We start from the raw sequence: 16,146 nt of genomic DNA on the forward strand, positions 1-16,146 counted from the left end.
GTAGTAGTAGTAGTAGTAGTAGTAGTAGTTGAAACATGATTATTAATTTAAAATATTTGTGTTGGTCCTTGGAGTTTAAGGACGGATTTATCTTTATTTTTCTAATGCCTTTAATTTCCACTACACATGAATTGTATTTATCCTGGATTGTGGATGGGACACACTTTGGCTACTGTTGATGCAAGTTTAAAAGTACTTTGTCTATAAAGTTCCTGAACGTGTTGCGAAACACAATACATACGTGCCATTCTAAGTGAATCGATTCAATTTTATAGTCGATTCAGAAATCCTTTAAACTTCATCTTGTAGGCTCCTTTGTACTCAAATATACCCCTTTCACAAAGTCATAGTCGTGTATATGTATGGCACATATTCCGTCAATAACGCAAGCCTAGAATTAAGCCCCTTTAATGATATTTATTTTACAACGATTGTGAAACAAGTTATTACAAATTATATCATTCACTCAATCATGGCCCGATTTTACGCGACATTTAGGTATTGCGGTGTGAGGAAAACCGGAGGAAACCCACTTGTCTGGCTTGGTGACCACTAACCAAGCTCACATGCACCCGGGCCGGGAATCGAACCCAGGTTGCCTAGGTGAGAAGCGAGAACGCTAACCACTGCGCTAACCGGACAACGGATTGAAGAAATTCTCACGTGTAACAATATGAACAAGGTCTATGTAATCCATTTTTTTATTTTCATAAAAAAGCTATTGAACTCCATTCGACTAGTCCAATCTGGGCCGCGATTGTGACTACAGGTAGTCTTGAATTCGAGGCCTTTCTGCTGCTTCCGGTGAACGCATTGTCAACGGAATACTTCATTCCTTCGTACCGACCATATTCTACCAATACGTATATGTCCCAATTCTTAATCGTTGCCACCGAAACTGACACGACAGTGGATATTGAATTTCCCTCTACATTTACACCATGGGCAAAAGGCCGCATTAAGATTGAATTGCAAAAGTATCAAACATATCTGTTTCAAAACCGAATGGACACGACTGGAACACTTGTCACTAGTGATAAACCAGTTTCTGTCTTCGCCGGTAATTCCTATGGTGCAGTGCCTGTCAACGGCACAGGCTATGGATATATGGTTGAGCAAGTCCTACCAACCAGGTTTTATGACTTCAAGTTCATAGTTCCTGCAAATAGCCCAGGCGACGACTACTACATCCGCATTTTCTCCATTTATGATGACACGAGAGTGAACATGTACAATTCAACTACTCATGACTCCCACTTCCTGAAAAGGCTTGAACAATATGAGCGCCATTTCATGGCGGAACCGACCGTGTTGCTAGCTGATAAGCCCATTTATGTGATGATTTACTCAACTAGCAATTTCATGATGACTGCGCAGGCCATGTCACAGTTTCAGTCTGAGTATGAATTCACCCTTCAAGGCAGATATAATCCTAACATCATTGCTGTAACTATCAAGACAGCAGAAATCAGTGAACTATATCTTGACGGCAACAAAGTTACCATAGACAACCCCAAAGTCACCCAGGTCGCATCCCCTCTGCATGACTACAGTGTCCTATACATATCAATCACTGAAGCAACAATTCACCGAATCCATCACTCTAGGCAGCGACAGTTTGGAGCAGTACTGTACGGTACAAATCAGTATGCGTACGGAATGCCTCTTCAGATGACGCTGACAGATATTGGTTAGTACGACATAATTTTGTAAATGAAAATATGTTAAAAATATAACCAAATAGTATTTATAAACGGGTCGAAGTAGATTAAGTAGAAACACAACATATAATATTTTTCATATGTTTAGAAAAACGTTTGAGTTCGCACAGTTAGATACCTTATATTTATTTAGTTTGCGATTTCAATGTTCAGCCAATTACGAAATATTAAGTATTGTTACCGCAACACACCAAAGAAAAATACAGTATTCAAACATTATACCGATTTCTTCTCCAATTCAAACTCTAATAGTGTATTTGAACTTTTAATGTCAATTATGCAGGAAAACACGAGGGTGTGCGAACACGTTTCATCCTAAATATGCTTTAGACACAGACCCAGCCCGCAAGTGTAAAGCAATATTGGAACAACGGTTTTAAATGTAGTATCGTTCTTCATTCAGGATGTTACCTTATCAATGGCACGAACAGTACGTTCGACCCAGGACAAGGGTCTCACCATGGGTCTCAAATCGACTACCAAGCTTCTGGTATGGTTATAAATCCTAATTTCATACATGAGCTATTTCGAATATACACCAACGGAAAATGACAGATGTTATGTCTTTCAGATGATAATTTGTATTTCAGAAATGAGCATAGTCATTAAATGAAGGCATCAACTGATATTGTTCCTAATAACAAGCTATAGGTTTATACAACGCTTTGTTCAGATTCAAGTTATGTTTACAATGATATTACAACATTATTCGTTGCCACGATGTTACACAGGAGTTTGGTCGTGTGTTATGGGGGAATCCTGAGTTCCCTGAGGAAACCCACTTGTCCGGCTTGGTGACCACAAACCAAACTGGACAATTGCTTTTTCTAAGGGTATCATTTTTGTTTAAGACATTTGTAGAGTATAATTGATATTTGTCGCAGTTTTGAAAATTGTGCTCACTCTCCAAATATAATGTCAGGTTATTCAGGGTTCATACACAGTTTAATTTACTTAGTTCAAGAAATGAACAAACGTTCTGTTCTCATATAGTTTGCTGTTTCTGTTCAGGATTTCAAAACATTTAACCAGGCTTACACCAGAAGAAAAAAAACCACTTTGCTTATTCACTATTAAAATATAGCTTTGGTGCTCACTCGGTGAAATAGATGGCAATTATACACTGAAACAAAAAGGTCGATATATTAGTCAATTGTCATTTAAGTGCATTACATGTCTAAATTGAATAATGACGTCAAATCAAACGGTTCTAAGGTAGGCTTATCAAGCATGCGGTATGCTTCATTATTATATGTAATGATTATTCCTTTCAATTTGATAACGGTACGGGATTGTGCGGGTAATTGAGAATCATACGGGTAATGCCTTGGGCAACATGTACGATCATAATCAGTCTTGTATCGCTATAATATTCTATAACGGCACGGTACTGTACGGGAAATATAGAATCATACGGGTTTTACCTTGGGTCACATATTTTATCATTATCAGTCTGGTATCTCTAAAACAGACGTTATTTTATATAACGGTACGGTACGGTACGGGTAATTGAGAATCATACGGATAATGCTTTGGGCAACATGTATGATCATAATCAGTCTTGTATCTCAATTTTAGACGTAATTCTATAACGGTATGGGCCTGTACGGGTAATCGAGAATCATACGGGTCTTATCTTGGGCCACATTTCCAATCATTACCAGTCTGGTATCGCAATTTTAGACGTAATTCGAAAATCCAATTCAGTTAAAGAGTTTTTGAGGATATGCACCAACCAGTCTACAAATAAATACTGTTTTATATTAGATCGATATTGTAAACCCAAATAAATGGTGGCCTTTTGTCATGTTAATCTCCTCAATAGTTGAAAGTTGCTCTTAATTAAATCGAATGTTTTACATAGTAATAGTCATAAACAATGTGAAACCATAAACCAAAATTGAACTAATGGCGGTCCTATCAGACAGCATTGTGTCCATTGCTTACATGGACTTTATTTTGCATTAACCTCAGAACATATGAAATATTTATTTTAGGTAATGGTGTTCACTGCTTCAATTGTGACGATATGACACACCTCAAGTATTGCGACAGGGTGACAACATGTAGGGAAAACGAGGTGAGTGGTTAAAATAGTGTTAGATGATTCCGTTATTTTACGAGCTCATGGATGGTACCTGTATGTGTTGTTAAATTTTATGAATCACCATAACACTATGACAGTTTGCTCACGTGGAGGAAAAAAAAGATGAATCATAAAAGCGTTCGTGTTATATATGCATGTGTGCATTTTACATGTTGCATGATTTATCATATGTTTTGGGACAGCATGATCTATTGGTTCGAATATGAGACAGTTAACGATAGTTCATGTAATGTGTTTTTGATATATGTGTGCATTCTACTATCTTAGAATTGCGTCATGAATTTTGCTCAAAACTACTTATTAATAAACGACTATACTATTTTTTAATCAGATATATTTGCTTGCTTTGAATGTTCGTTCGCTTGAGAATATCTCGATGGTCCCTGCAGACGTGTTTCGACTGTAATTGTTCAATTTGACCTTCAGGTTTGCTACGTCCAGAGCTACTCCAAGGGTCTCGACGCCATTCGCTACAAGTCTGGCTGCACAGATAAGCTAGTAATTGATTTAATAGATACGTAGCAGTTGTTAGGTTATAAAAGTCAGTAACCTGCCTGTTTTGAACATTGGCACAAGGCGTAGTACTCGCAGCGCATGGTTAATAAACAGAACTGGCTGTCCATTTATCAGATGTTCTGTATTTCGCATTAAGTGTACTGTGGGCCGTAGCCCTGTGCATTATTTTTAAATCAAATGTCAGCACGCACAGGATTTGGGCAATATTTGAACGACAATATGTCCAAGTTAAACGTGTACAATAATGTTTCCTTAGTTCGTTTTTAGGCTCTTAAAAAAGAACTATTTAGTTCAGTGTCATATTTTAATTAATTTCACATCGCGAACACTAAAGATAAAAACGTTCAGCAAATACTACGCTAATCGTTAAATATAGCTTTTGGTGTCCAATCGGATATATGCAATTTCACGATCTTATTTCATTTCACGAGTTTCATAGAACAACATATTTTCACGACTGGCGAATCAATAATTTTTCTATGATCACGAAGGTTTTTTTTTCCTTTTATAAGGAACGTTAAAATGTTACATTGGACGATTTCTCTCATCGTCGGCAACCACAGTACTTTCTTCTGTTACACTTCATACATACAATTGACTGAAAAAATCTCGTTTTAATGAATATGTATGAGGCAGGGGAGACAACTCTTCTTCCAATGAATTTGCATGTTACAGTCAAATATTGCTCAATAACTTTTCAGTTTCAGTAGCCTTTGTGGCTGTGTGGTATTGACTACCGCCAAATATTATTGTACGTACATGTAAAAGGCTGACCCGGTTTAAGTCCGCAATTCGCCAGAATATATTTCAATCGTAAAGCATATGGTACTTTGCGGGACCAATGAAACAGTCTCATTAATTATTCATAATTAAGAGATTTTCTTTGCCAAATTGCCACGGTACACAACGAAGCATAACGTATTGTGTTTAGGGGATATTTGGCGATGGGTTTCTCTGTTGTTTTACCTTGACCGTAGATTGTATGAATGTTTCACCATGCGATCAAATCAGATAAAATCGAATTATATTTACTTGTATATTGACGGCATTAAATCAATTCTATTACCTGAGAGCATTGATCACCTGAAAAAGTTATCGCAACACTTTTTTATTGGCGGATATCGCGGCAATCAAAGTGTAAATGATAAAAATGATAATTGTTCTGAACTTGGTCAAAGTAAAGTTAGCTTTGTATTTGTTTAATTTCAAACTCGTTACTGCTATAGAAGACTTATGGATGCACTTACAGTCTGCTTTTTCTAACAAGATTTGAAACACTTGTCACAGCTGTACTTATTCATGTCTAAATTGTGAGAACGTCATAAAATGTTGCGCGCTTTGAGAAAACAACGGTTTCGTTAATCACGTTGTTAACTTAAATAAAGTTCTGAACAATCGGCCTATTTTCTAACATTCACAGCGCCAATCTACTTATTGATGCATTATGTCTCCACTGCAGCGTTGTAGGAGTCACGGTCTATCCGGCTGCTTTGAATGCTGTAATAGGAGTTACTGCAATATACGAGGGTGTAAGGATGATGGTAAGTATTTTAATTTTGTAGTAAAATATTAATACACGATAATGACAAATGAATATAAATATTTGAATACGTAAATGTGTCATTATGAGGTGTACCGCGTTAAGCAACAAGAAGGTTTTGTAGATGGGTTTCGGCCTGTTTATTGTAGAATCATATAAAATAATATCATATCAAATAATTTATTTACACAAACACTGTTAATATCAGTAAAAGTATCCTTGATGTTCCAAAAATGTCACACTATGGAGGCAGTGATATTGTTTCCAAAAATGGAATAAGACTTTTTGCATGCTTTTTGATGAAATTTGCAGTTTTATCAGCGAAATAGCAACATTGAACATATCAATCTGTTTACTGCTAAATTAGGATTTAAAATATTAACTTTACGACCAACGCTTAAAGTCAAGTGTAGTTACTTCTCCGTGATCAAACCCTTATACATCACATTTGAACCAAAAATATTTATAAAATTTGAGTTTACAAAAAAGTACATGACTTACTTTTTATTAGAAAAATATTTAAAAAAATGTCAATTCTTTTTCTTTAAAATTGTCTGTAGAACATGTCTTAGTTTTACTTTAGGTCGCAGTGTTTTCTTCCTGTAGGGCTATGTTAATTGACAGAAATGCCGTTACCACGTCTCCGAGTATACAGATGTATAATATGGTCCAAATACCAATGTTCTGCTTTGATTGTTCCCACCAACGTATAGATAATGAGACTACGCCTGTTTTGTGCTCACTGTCACACATTTATACCTTCCTTGTGTTTTCATCTAATACAGGCCAGAGAAGTTGACTCTGCTTTGGAAGGTGGATGCTCTTAAATTGTTGATTGATTACAGGTATGGTTGGGATATCTCAGAGAGGGCCGTTCTGTTTTGAATGTGGTCATACTGGGGCCGGAGATGTATGTGAAACCGTGCGGTTGTGTTCCGTGACTGAGGTACCTTAAACGCTGCCAATTTTCTGATCATTACTCATTGTATTAAAATGTTTTAAACTTCAGTCCCTTAAATGATTAAAGGGACCATACACCAGATGATACTTTTGTAGGATAAAATTTTTAAAATTTTTCATAACATTTTGTAAAATGCTTACAACGTATGTCTCTTATGCCGATTTTGCCCCATTTTCCCATTGCAAAATTTACTGGGTTTGTCTACCACGTATATTCAAGCAAATTAAAAAAAATAGCGTCTGTATATGTATATGTACCAATCATAGGGCCTTCACATGCTAAATATACACACTATAAGCTGCGAAACCATTATCAGGGGGTCCAACGTGATTTGTGTTCGCGTATTTTAAATGAGGGAAATTGTGTGAAGCCGAATCAAATGGCGGCGTTTGAAGGAATTTCGGTGTTTCAGGTAGATATTTTCACCTTGTATGTAAGTTACTTCACCATTCTCGCAATATAAATAAACCTACCCGGAGACCACACGTGTAAGCGTTTCTCGTTTTTTTAACTTTTGTTTCTAGAGGCTTTAACAAAACAATTATTAAATGTATAAGATGAGCGATTGATTGTTTACAAAGTGAAAATACAAAATTGCGTGACTTGAAATAGAACACGTCCTATTTCGTTCACTTGTAAAAATCAATATTTGAATCTATTTTAATGGGCAACGATAATGGTCGCCATCGCCCCTGTTTGTTGCTCCAGCTAACGACCCCAATGGTGAAGGGTATGCAACTTTAACGTTCGTGTTAGAACCAAGTAATTATATCTTTCCAGGCGTGCTTGATTGAGGAGTATATGTGGGGTGAAAATGACAGACACTTCATTACGGGATGCACTGACGCTCAGGTGTGTATAATAAAACCAAGAACTGTCTGAACACAGCATGCTCAATTATTCTGTTGTTGAATGAGTATTTCTTGTGATAATAGAATAATGTCGTCTTTCAATTTATCGCTATGATATGCAGTTACATCCATCCATTATTCTAGCAATGCAATGTAAACGCGTATTTTGCTGAAAACTATGCCGTAAAATTAGACCTTGCCGTTGTGCAATTGTATGGGCCGCGGTAATTTTCATTTTTTTAGTAACTGGTTTAGACAGTTTTCATAACAGAAATTACACAATGAATAAACCGGAAATAAAGATTTAGTCTGTCTGCAGTCATTTATGTACCTTTCTGACATTCCAATTGAATCGGTCGTGGTCAGTGTCATTCCTATTTTAGTTTAAACATTCTATAGTTTACAAGGATTGTGATGAAAGCTAATACTAAGTATTTTTCGTTGGAACGATGTTGCGCGAGAGTGTGGTCTTGTGTTGTGGGGGGGGGGGACCGGGGTACACGGAAAAAAACATATTGTATGGCTTGGTGACCACTAACCAAACTCACATGCGCCCATGCCGGGAATCGATCCCGGGTCGCATTGGTGGGAAGTGAGTGCGCTAGCCACTGCGCTAACCGGACAACCAATTTCTATTTTGTTGTTCTAGCTGTGCAGTAATACAAGAAAACGAGCCGTGGCTGAGCTGGACAGGGAAGGGAGGAATGTGCCAGTCTGTTCTCATTGTTGTTCAACAGATTTCTGCAACTCAAACTGCACAGATGTCAGCATAATACCGGGTATAATTGGTAAGAATTATTATATCTAACAGAAAATTGAAACCCAACTAGAACATAGTTCATGGGAAGTAATGACTAATCAATTTCCTTTTCTGCTCTTACAGGTTCAGGTTTTAAAGTGACTCTCTTATTCAAAATCAATACATACACATGTAAAACAAACATCGAATTTGACTAGTAAACATTTAACTACTTACTAAATAATGAATTGTATGTTTTTTTTTACTGATTACAAGATTGTTACCGTGTATTTAAAAGCAGAAAGCGCAAACATATTAAATGATTGGTGAATTGTGTAAGATTTACTGTGGTCTACTTCAGTCTAAAAAGGTAGAAATACCGTGTTTTATGCTCAGTTCTTTCAAATTAAACTCGCTATCCTTCATAAGGACTATGGTTTTTGACTTTTATTCATTCCTTTTGGAATATTAAAACAATATTATAAATTGTGGCATAATTTAACCGGGAATTAGAGCGCATCTTTAAACTGATTGTCAACCATAATTCGCACAAAATGTCAAGTGCATATTGGAAACATCTGTTCATACCGAGTTAAACCAACGTATATAACATTCCATCAAGAGGTATTTTGGTCAAAACATATTTGATTCAATATATTGATGAAGGCTAAATTAAAAACAACATTATACAATCAATATTTGAAACATTCAGTTTAATGTGGTATTTCTGTTGCAGGGTGAAGGATGTTTCAAGCTAAAACGTTTACTTGAGGGTGTACAGATGTTCATTAAACCAAACTGAATATGTACGAATTGTGTTTCGTTTATATCCGAATAAAGTACATGTTTATCACATACTTTAGGAAGAAAGTGTTTTCTTTTCGGACACCAACTGGCAGCCGGTTTTGCGAAATATTAAGTTATGAAATATGCGTATGCTCTTATGGTGATGATATACTGAACTTACCAGCTTCATATACTGTCAAAATCTCTTCCGCGTGCAGAGTTGATTTGAATGTTAGACGTGTAAATAATAAGAGTTGTCAAAGGAATGTGATACAGTCACAGCTCCAACGTTAGCGTAGCAGACTTTCCAAAATAAAACTACAAGTCTTTGAAGTTCCATAGAGTAGAACAAATATTACATATTAACGGCTAAGTGGCAGCATTTATATTTAATTAGTATGGAAGAACACAGATCTCCCTGGTGACTTTATTATTGTTTCCTTGGCGCTATTTATTCGTTTGCAGTTGATACCTGTATCTGGTCGATGAGCACTTTCAGTTAATTGATGAGTTTATGCTAGATTGTAACTTCATTGCTTCCCAGTTGATGGTTGTTCGGTTGTGGCTTACATGATTTAACATGTATGGAGTGATGTTGGGCAAGTGTTATATTGAGCAGTCGTAATACCCGCAGTGAGAGAATGGCCATACCAGGGCAGTCAACTCTACCATTGTTAATGAAAATAGTTTGTGCATTTTGACTTTGTCTTGATCTCAGTTAGTGTCTGTTTGCCCTTCAGAATTGTGGCTTTAAACAGGAGCTTGATTAACTCTAAGGCTTTTGGAATTGCCTCTGTAGTGTCCGATCCAGGAGAACCCTAAATGGATGTGAAAGTTAATATAAACCCTTTAATAGCAAAGTAACAAAAGGTATTGCAGAATCTATGACATTCAAATCGGAATAAGTATAAAACATGACCTTCACATTTCATTCATAGCTCGAAAGGAAAGCGGGAAGGCCATTCTCGATTGTCTTTCAACTTTGGGAAGTTATTGCTACTATATTTTATTCCAACAGAATTACACAATAACGATTTTCCTCTCTTCTGTGTAAATAAATCACGCTCCGAAATGAGTTATTGCATTGATTTTTGCTAGTGGCGACTTAGTAGGACATTTGTGTTTTATCCGGATTCTCCGGAATCCCGTACAACACATACTCACATTTGCAAGGTTTGCACGTCAGTGACACCAAGTTTACGACCATTTGTAACTATGAATGGAATCATACGCAAGAACTTACGTAATGCATTACGTGGGTTTGATAGTTGAAAGGCATTACATAAAGCTTCAATGCAATATATCAAGTGAATGCTGATATATTAAGTTTTGCATGTTTACATGTCAAACCTAAAACATAATTTTAAAGTCGAATAATAAAGGATTGCATGATATGCAAATTAGGGTTATCTTACTAGATCAATTAAGAAGGTTGGATTTTTTAGAACCACCACTGTAAACGGTATGTATGCGGCACAGCAAGTGAATGCGCAGATATTCACATTACTTTGCTAAGATGCAATACCTTAAAGGCATAGTTTAAGGAATGTCTGGCATGATAATCACCTGCTGTCCATCTCCTTTTAATTGCACCGGTGTCACAGTAGGGGCCAATTTCCTGTGTATTTGTTTATTGGCTGAGAGCCATTCAGGGTCCATTTTTATAATAAAACATAAAAAATAAGCACAGCAGGATACTTAGATTGGATATCTGATAAGACAATTAGGCAATACGATTAAGATCAATTAATTGAGGTTGTGTACATATACACGTTTTTAAACTAGGCCTTTAACAAGCAATAATTATTCGAACAATAAAGGCCTATAATTTTCATTTTAATACAGAGTGATCTAGATTCATGTATTTCGTTGTTTTGATGGATGGGTGCACGTGTCTTAAGTTTCGATGGAATACATCATGCATTTGCTGAGTATTGACTAACAAATGCTCACATGCATTTTTAACCTAGATGTGTAGCCGATACAAGGTTTAGTTTATTTCTCTCTTTTCCGAAAATTAAAACTAACAAATTAACAAACAAACCGACAATGCCAGAGGAACAACGGTGGAACTAATGTGATAACATAACACAATTCTCAAAACAGAGCTGAACTAATTAAAACTCTTTATTGTTATGCACAGTAGTTTAACAGAATAAATATATGTATTAATTTCTTTATTTGCAATGCACATAAGGCAACACGAAACGAAGTGTGTTAATTGCAATGTTTAGAAATTTGGAAGAATAAACATTGAATAAAATGACGTATCTGAAAACGAATCCAGTCTATATATGTTTGAACAAATTATTGTGCCTATATAGATAGTAACCGTTGATAATTTGAATAGCGGTCATCTTCAGAAGGTGTAAATGCTATAACTAGGACTATAAAAATAAATGAATGCGCAATTCATTTCCCGTAATTTTAAATTTAAAAACAAACAGTCAAACCTCTATTAGTTAATTTTCTTGCATCAAAGACAGAAACTTTATTACAAACAAGTATATGCTGTGTTTTGTTAAAAAAGCACTACAGGAAAAAAACGTTCATGCAAAATCTGCATCAAACAGACGAGGCCAAAATGGTGAGCTTGGCCACTTTGGAACTACTAAAATATGTGTGTTTTACAAGCCAAAACTTGTATAATATTTTACTGACTAAATGAATGGGGAGGGGACAACCCAGTTGTGATCGTTTCTCCAATTTAGGGTAACACTGTTGACAGCCTCTGTTTCAAAATCGAAGGAATCGTAATTGTAACGTGCAGCTTTTATATTTGCATTGGCGATCATATAAATCGTGAAGGGCCTCAAAATACCTTTGGCATAATGGAAAAAAGCCTTTCATTTATCAGTGTTTCTGTTTTTACTTATGTTATCAGATAAACTATTTAACTTTTTAGGTACCGATTGAATCTCGACATTTATATTCTTGATGAAGCAAATACCAAAATAACGTAACGCCAATTCGTGCAGTTCTAATTTTGGGCTGCCTACCTTAACTTCTTGCACACATGTCTGTGAATCGGATAACCATTGTATAGATGTTCGTGCATTAAAAGGTGAAGATCTTCGTCGGACCACATATCATGAAATATTAATCATGTACATCTTGAAATAAAACCATTACATGCAGAACATCTAGCATCGAGCGATATGAACTTTCAAAACGTCAATGGGTACATTTACAGAAATATTTTGCAATTTTTGTTGTCAATACTGTCCATCCAGAAGTCATGTCCTGAAATGCACATATTTTCTGAGGTTATTGCAAACCTTTTATCCAAAGAGGCACGCGAAGTAATTACTAGATACAAAACTATAGTCATAAATCTAGCGAGATAACTGTATGAACTAATTTCAATAGACAACTGTAGACTCTCCCAGATTAAACCTTTTAACTCAAGTATTTGAATTGGATACCAGATTGGTTTTACATTGTTTATCAGCAGACATGCATTGGGTTATTTTTTCTGATATTCTTTGCATCCTCAATTGTACTTTCAATATTCTTATTCGTGCCACAACCATCATAAAGGAATATTACGATTTTAATTGCATTGTATCTCCAATCTCACAAATTCACGCAATGTTGTAACAAAATGAAAAAGGGGCGCTACTTAAATAGGACGGTATCACTGTACAACAATAGTACTTTCCCTTTATAATAAAACCCCACACGAACGATGTCCTTGTAAAAATGTGAAAGTATCGTTTCGACAAATCAAACTTTTAACAAACACTTTTTTATCAAAATACTCTAATTCCTGTTTTCTAATCTGCAGATGTCATTTTTTCTTTCCAAATACATTTATATACAAAATCTAAAATTAATATTTTCTTTCTGTCATAATTCACAGACACAATTTAGTGACTCGCCACGTGTAGAATTGTTTGACTTTTAGTAATAAAACCATTTTTGAGCATGCCATCTACAGTTCCTGAGCAAAATTCAAATTTAATATTGCAAATTTATTATTGTTTGGAGTTAGGAGTCTTAGGAGTTAAAAAGATACTATAAAGGTCTATGTCCGTGCCCGATAGTAACTATAATATCAAAATTTGCACCAATATTGTTCCAACTTTCGCTTTGATCATGAAAATGCTTACCATTGACTAGTATTTTGCCCTCTGGATGTCTTGTGTTTCAGGTTCATTTAAAGTTCCTGAACAAGGTCTTCCTTATCCTTGAGGGCCTACCTTGCTCTCCGACACGTGACACCTATTTGCGGCGACCCACTGTGGTCAGGTTCAGACTATTTTTTCGATACTCCGTCTTCAATGTTGTCGGCACAAATAACATCGCAGTAGAAATATTTTATATAAAAAGAACTACTCCACCTTCAAATGTCAGAAATGAAAAGTTTATAAGAAACGCTGTTATTATAAAAGATGTGGAATACACCCTACTTGTTAGAAAAAGCGCGAAGTCACGCGAAATTTGCTCTGTTATTTTCGATAAATTAGTAATGTTTTATGGTGTTTGTTCACACAAAATTCATATGTGGATTTAGCATTGTATGTGTGCTATGTGAATATGGATGTTTTAGTAACAGAGGTTGGAATATAAGTGAGTTATTTAAGTTTTTTTTAATTTTCCCCTTTGTTTCAATTGTAATATTAACTTGTGAAAATGTGAAGCCGTGACAAGTGTTCAGTCAAACGGATTAGAAAAGGATTTTGGTGCGAATAGAATCAATTTCAAATTATCGGATTTAGCCACGGAACAGGTTGATCGGCGTGACCCCGAGACCGTTATAACCAACACCGAGGATCAATGGCTAGAGGATCATGCCCTGTGTGACAGTAATAACGAGACTGTCCAGTCATGTGATCAAAACAGTCACCATGGTGACAGTGACGATACTAACGTTATTGGTTTGGAAGACGTCGATTTCCGGGTCGTCGAGGAATATCGGAAACTTGTTCAATTGTACCGAGACTATCCTAGAGACATGTGTGTACATTATATCTTAACGGAATATGCATCGAGTGAGAGTGACCTTGATCGTATCAGACGTCAGTACTTCGAAAATCGGAATAAGGTCAGTGGAGATTTCCCGTTTGGTCAGGACGCAGAGCTGAAATGGTGAATGGCTCCGCGTTCGGGTGAGCCGCTGGCTGTGCGGTTAGATCAGGACATCTTCAGCATTATTGAGGTGACTGAGGGTGGTGATTTTAGTGTTCTTAAATCCATGATAAGTGTAGGCAAAACGCACCGCGTGTCCGTCGCCCAGCAACAGAAAGAGTACACCGACTTCGCGTCGGATTACTGAAAAATGTAGATGTGCAAGTGAGTTAGCCTATCTTAGAGACACTGTTTCATCGCTTCAAGCAAGCTTGCTACTTTTAAAGCAAACATTTAATGCCAGTGAAAAACTACGATCAGAGCAAATGAGTGCTATTAAAAATAATGCTGTAAAAATCAAAACGGACATTATTGAAAATAGTGACTCGATCTGTTCATTTACATCCTCTACGCTAGGAGCTAGGAAAAATCTTACAAGCTCTGTTGTTGGCAGGATAACGGACGTGGAGGATAGACTGAGACATATGGAGGTATTTCTGGATGATTAGAAAAAAAGTCACTGTCGCAACTGTCTCAACCGGAAATGACGTCATGGTGCTCGACGATGTACATATTCCAGACGACTGATTGGTGCTAGATGACGACTGCGTGAAAAATATAGACACTGAATCTCACATCGAAGGGAATCTTATTCCGGTGATAGTGACTCATCGCAGTGACGGCAACTTCCGGTTAGTGGAACGCAAGCGTGTGGAACGATGCTGCATCTTTGGGCTCAATTCTAACGTTAACACTGATGTACTGGCCAACGTGATTGAGAGTAAGGGACCAACTGTTAAATCAATGAAGGTGTTTCCATTAAGAGCCAATCGCCAGAGGGTGTTAGTTAAACTAACTGTTGTTTCAGGCGAGAGTTCAAATTGCGTGCTTATCGATGGCGTTTGGCCTGATTATGTGAGCTGTAAACCATATCGGTCACGTGAGCCACGTCGACATGATTCACATACACGTCAAGTGAAGTCGCGTGACGGAGAAGAGAGTCGATTGTCTTCGCGAGTGGGCGATGAACGCAAGCAAAAACCGAAAGATTCACGTAGAACATCATATGAGATTCCTCCTAGACTCCGTGGGGCGACTCATAGGCAATCTGAAGGACGTTATACTGGCGACCGGCAAGACTACGGACGAAAAGTATGCGACAATAAAGACGACCAACGTAAGGAATTCTACACGCAATATGACACTTGTCGGCCTCAAGGAAGTCGTTTCAATGTGTTGTCGATATATATTGACTAAATGTGGGTATTAGGTTAAGAAAAGTGTTATTAATCGAACATGGCTGTTATCATTAATTACCTGATAATAATGTCTACATTAAGTCTTAGCCTCTTAACATGAAACTTAACCGGCATCATGTCTAGTGCCGCGTACCTTTGTGATGTACTGACGGGTAGCGATACTGATTATTGATATATGTGGACTCTCAGAACATGGAATCGATCTCAAGCGATTACAGACACCATACGATTTGCGAAAAACCGAGCTTGAATAACACTAAATTAGGTAGAGGCGGCGTATCAATTATGTGGCATAAACGTTATGATAATTTCATTTTGCCTTTAAGTATTGATGATGACGGAATCGCAGGTATTCAGTTTCAAATCATACCGGGAAAATATGTTTTTATCTTCCAGTTGTATTTACCTTGTATAAACCACTCTATTGAAAAATATGAACAGTATATTGCACGCTGATATGATTTATATTTCATGTATTGTGATAAAGGTGCGACAATTTTCATGGGGGATTTCAATGCTAATCAGTTAAGAATCAGAGACAAAATGCTTTACAAATTCATGAATGATTGTAATATGTGCGCTGTTAACATGCTTAA

At 36.6% G+C, this 16,146-nt stretch overlaps 2 protein-coding genes and 1 long non-coding RNA gene across 3 annotated transcripts; all 3 read left to right on the forward strand.

Moving 5' to 3' along the window:
- Positions 1–1,005: 1,005 nt before the first annotated feature.
- Positions 1,006–1,695, forward strand: LOC128221475 (uncharacterized). Its single transcript, XM_052930082.1, has one exon. It carries the CDS (start codon positions 1,006–1,008, stop codon positions 1,693–1,695), a length of 690 nt encoding a protein of 229 aa, XP_052786042.1.
- A 446-nt stretch (positions 1,696–2,141) lies between these two features.
- On the forward strand, positions 2,142–4,326 carry LOC128222235 (uncharacterized). Its single transcript, XR_008259103.1, has 3 exons — positions 2,142–2,211; positions 3,719–3,801; positions 4,255–4,326. It is a non-coding gene; the product is annotated as an uncharacterized LOC128222235 (long non-coding RNA).
- A 1,462-nt stretch (positions 4,327–5,788) lies between these two features.
- On the forward strand, positions 5,789–9,269 carry LOC128221476 (uncharacterized). Its single transcript, XM_052930083.1, has 5 exons — positions 5,789–5,885; positions 6,730–6,830; positions 7,626–7,697; positions 8,346–8,484; positions 9,172–9,269. The coding sequence occupies exons 1-5, from the start codon at positions 5,789–5,791 to the stop codon at positions 9,174–9,176; spliced, it is 414 nt and encodes a 137-aa protein (XP_052786043.1). The 3' UTR covers positions 9,177–9,269.
- Positions 9,270–16,146: the final 6,877 nt, after the last annotated feature.

The sequence above is a fragment of the Mya arenaria genome, chromosome 16, assembly GCF_026914265.1.
Source record: "Mya arenaria isolate MELC-2E11 chromosome 16, ASM2691426v1".
Taxonomy (NCBI): Eukaryota; Metazoa; Mollusca; class Bivalvia; order Myida; family Myidae; genus Mya; species Mya arenaria.

Coding starts and splice junctions, on each gene's coding strand:
- LOC128221475 (XM_052930082.1), top strand. CDS start 1,006: ATGGACACGACTGGAACACTTGTCACTAGTGATAAACCAGTTTCTGTC.
- LOC128221476 (XM_052930083.1), top strand. CDS start 5,789: ATGTCTCCACTGCAGCGTTGTAGGAGTCACGGTCTATCCGGCTGCTTT. Junction 5,886..6,729: donor ACGAGGGTGTAAGGATGATG/GTAAGTATTTTA, acceptor GATTGATTACAG/GTATGGTTGGGATATCTCAG. Junction 7,698..8,345: donor CGGGATGCACTGACGCTCAG/GTGTGTATAATA, acceptor TTGTTGTTCTAG/CTGTGCAGTAATACAAGAAA.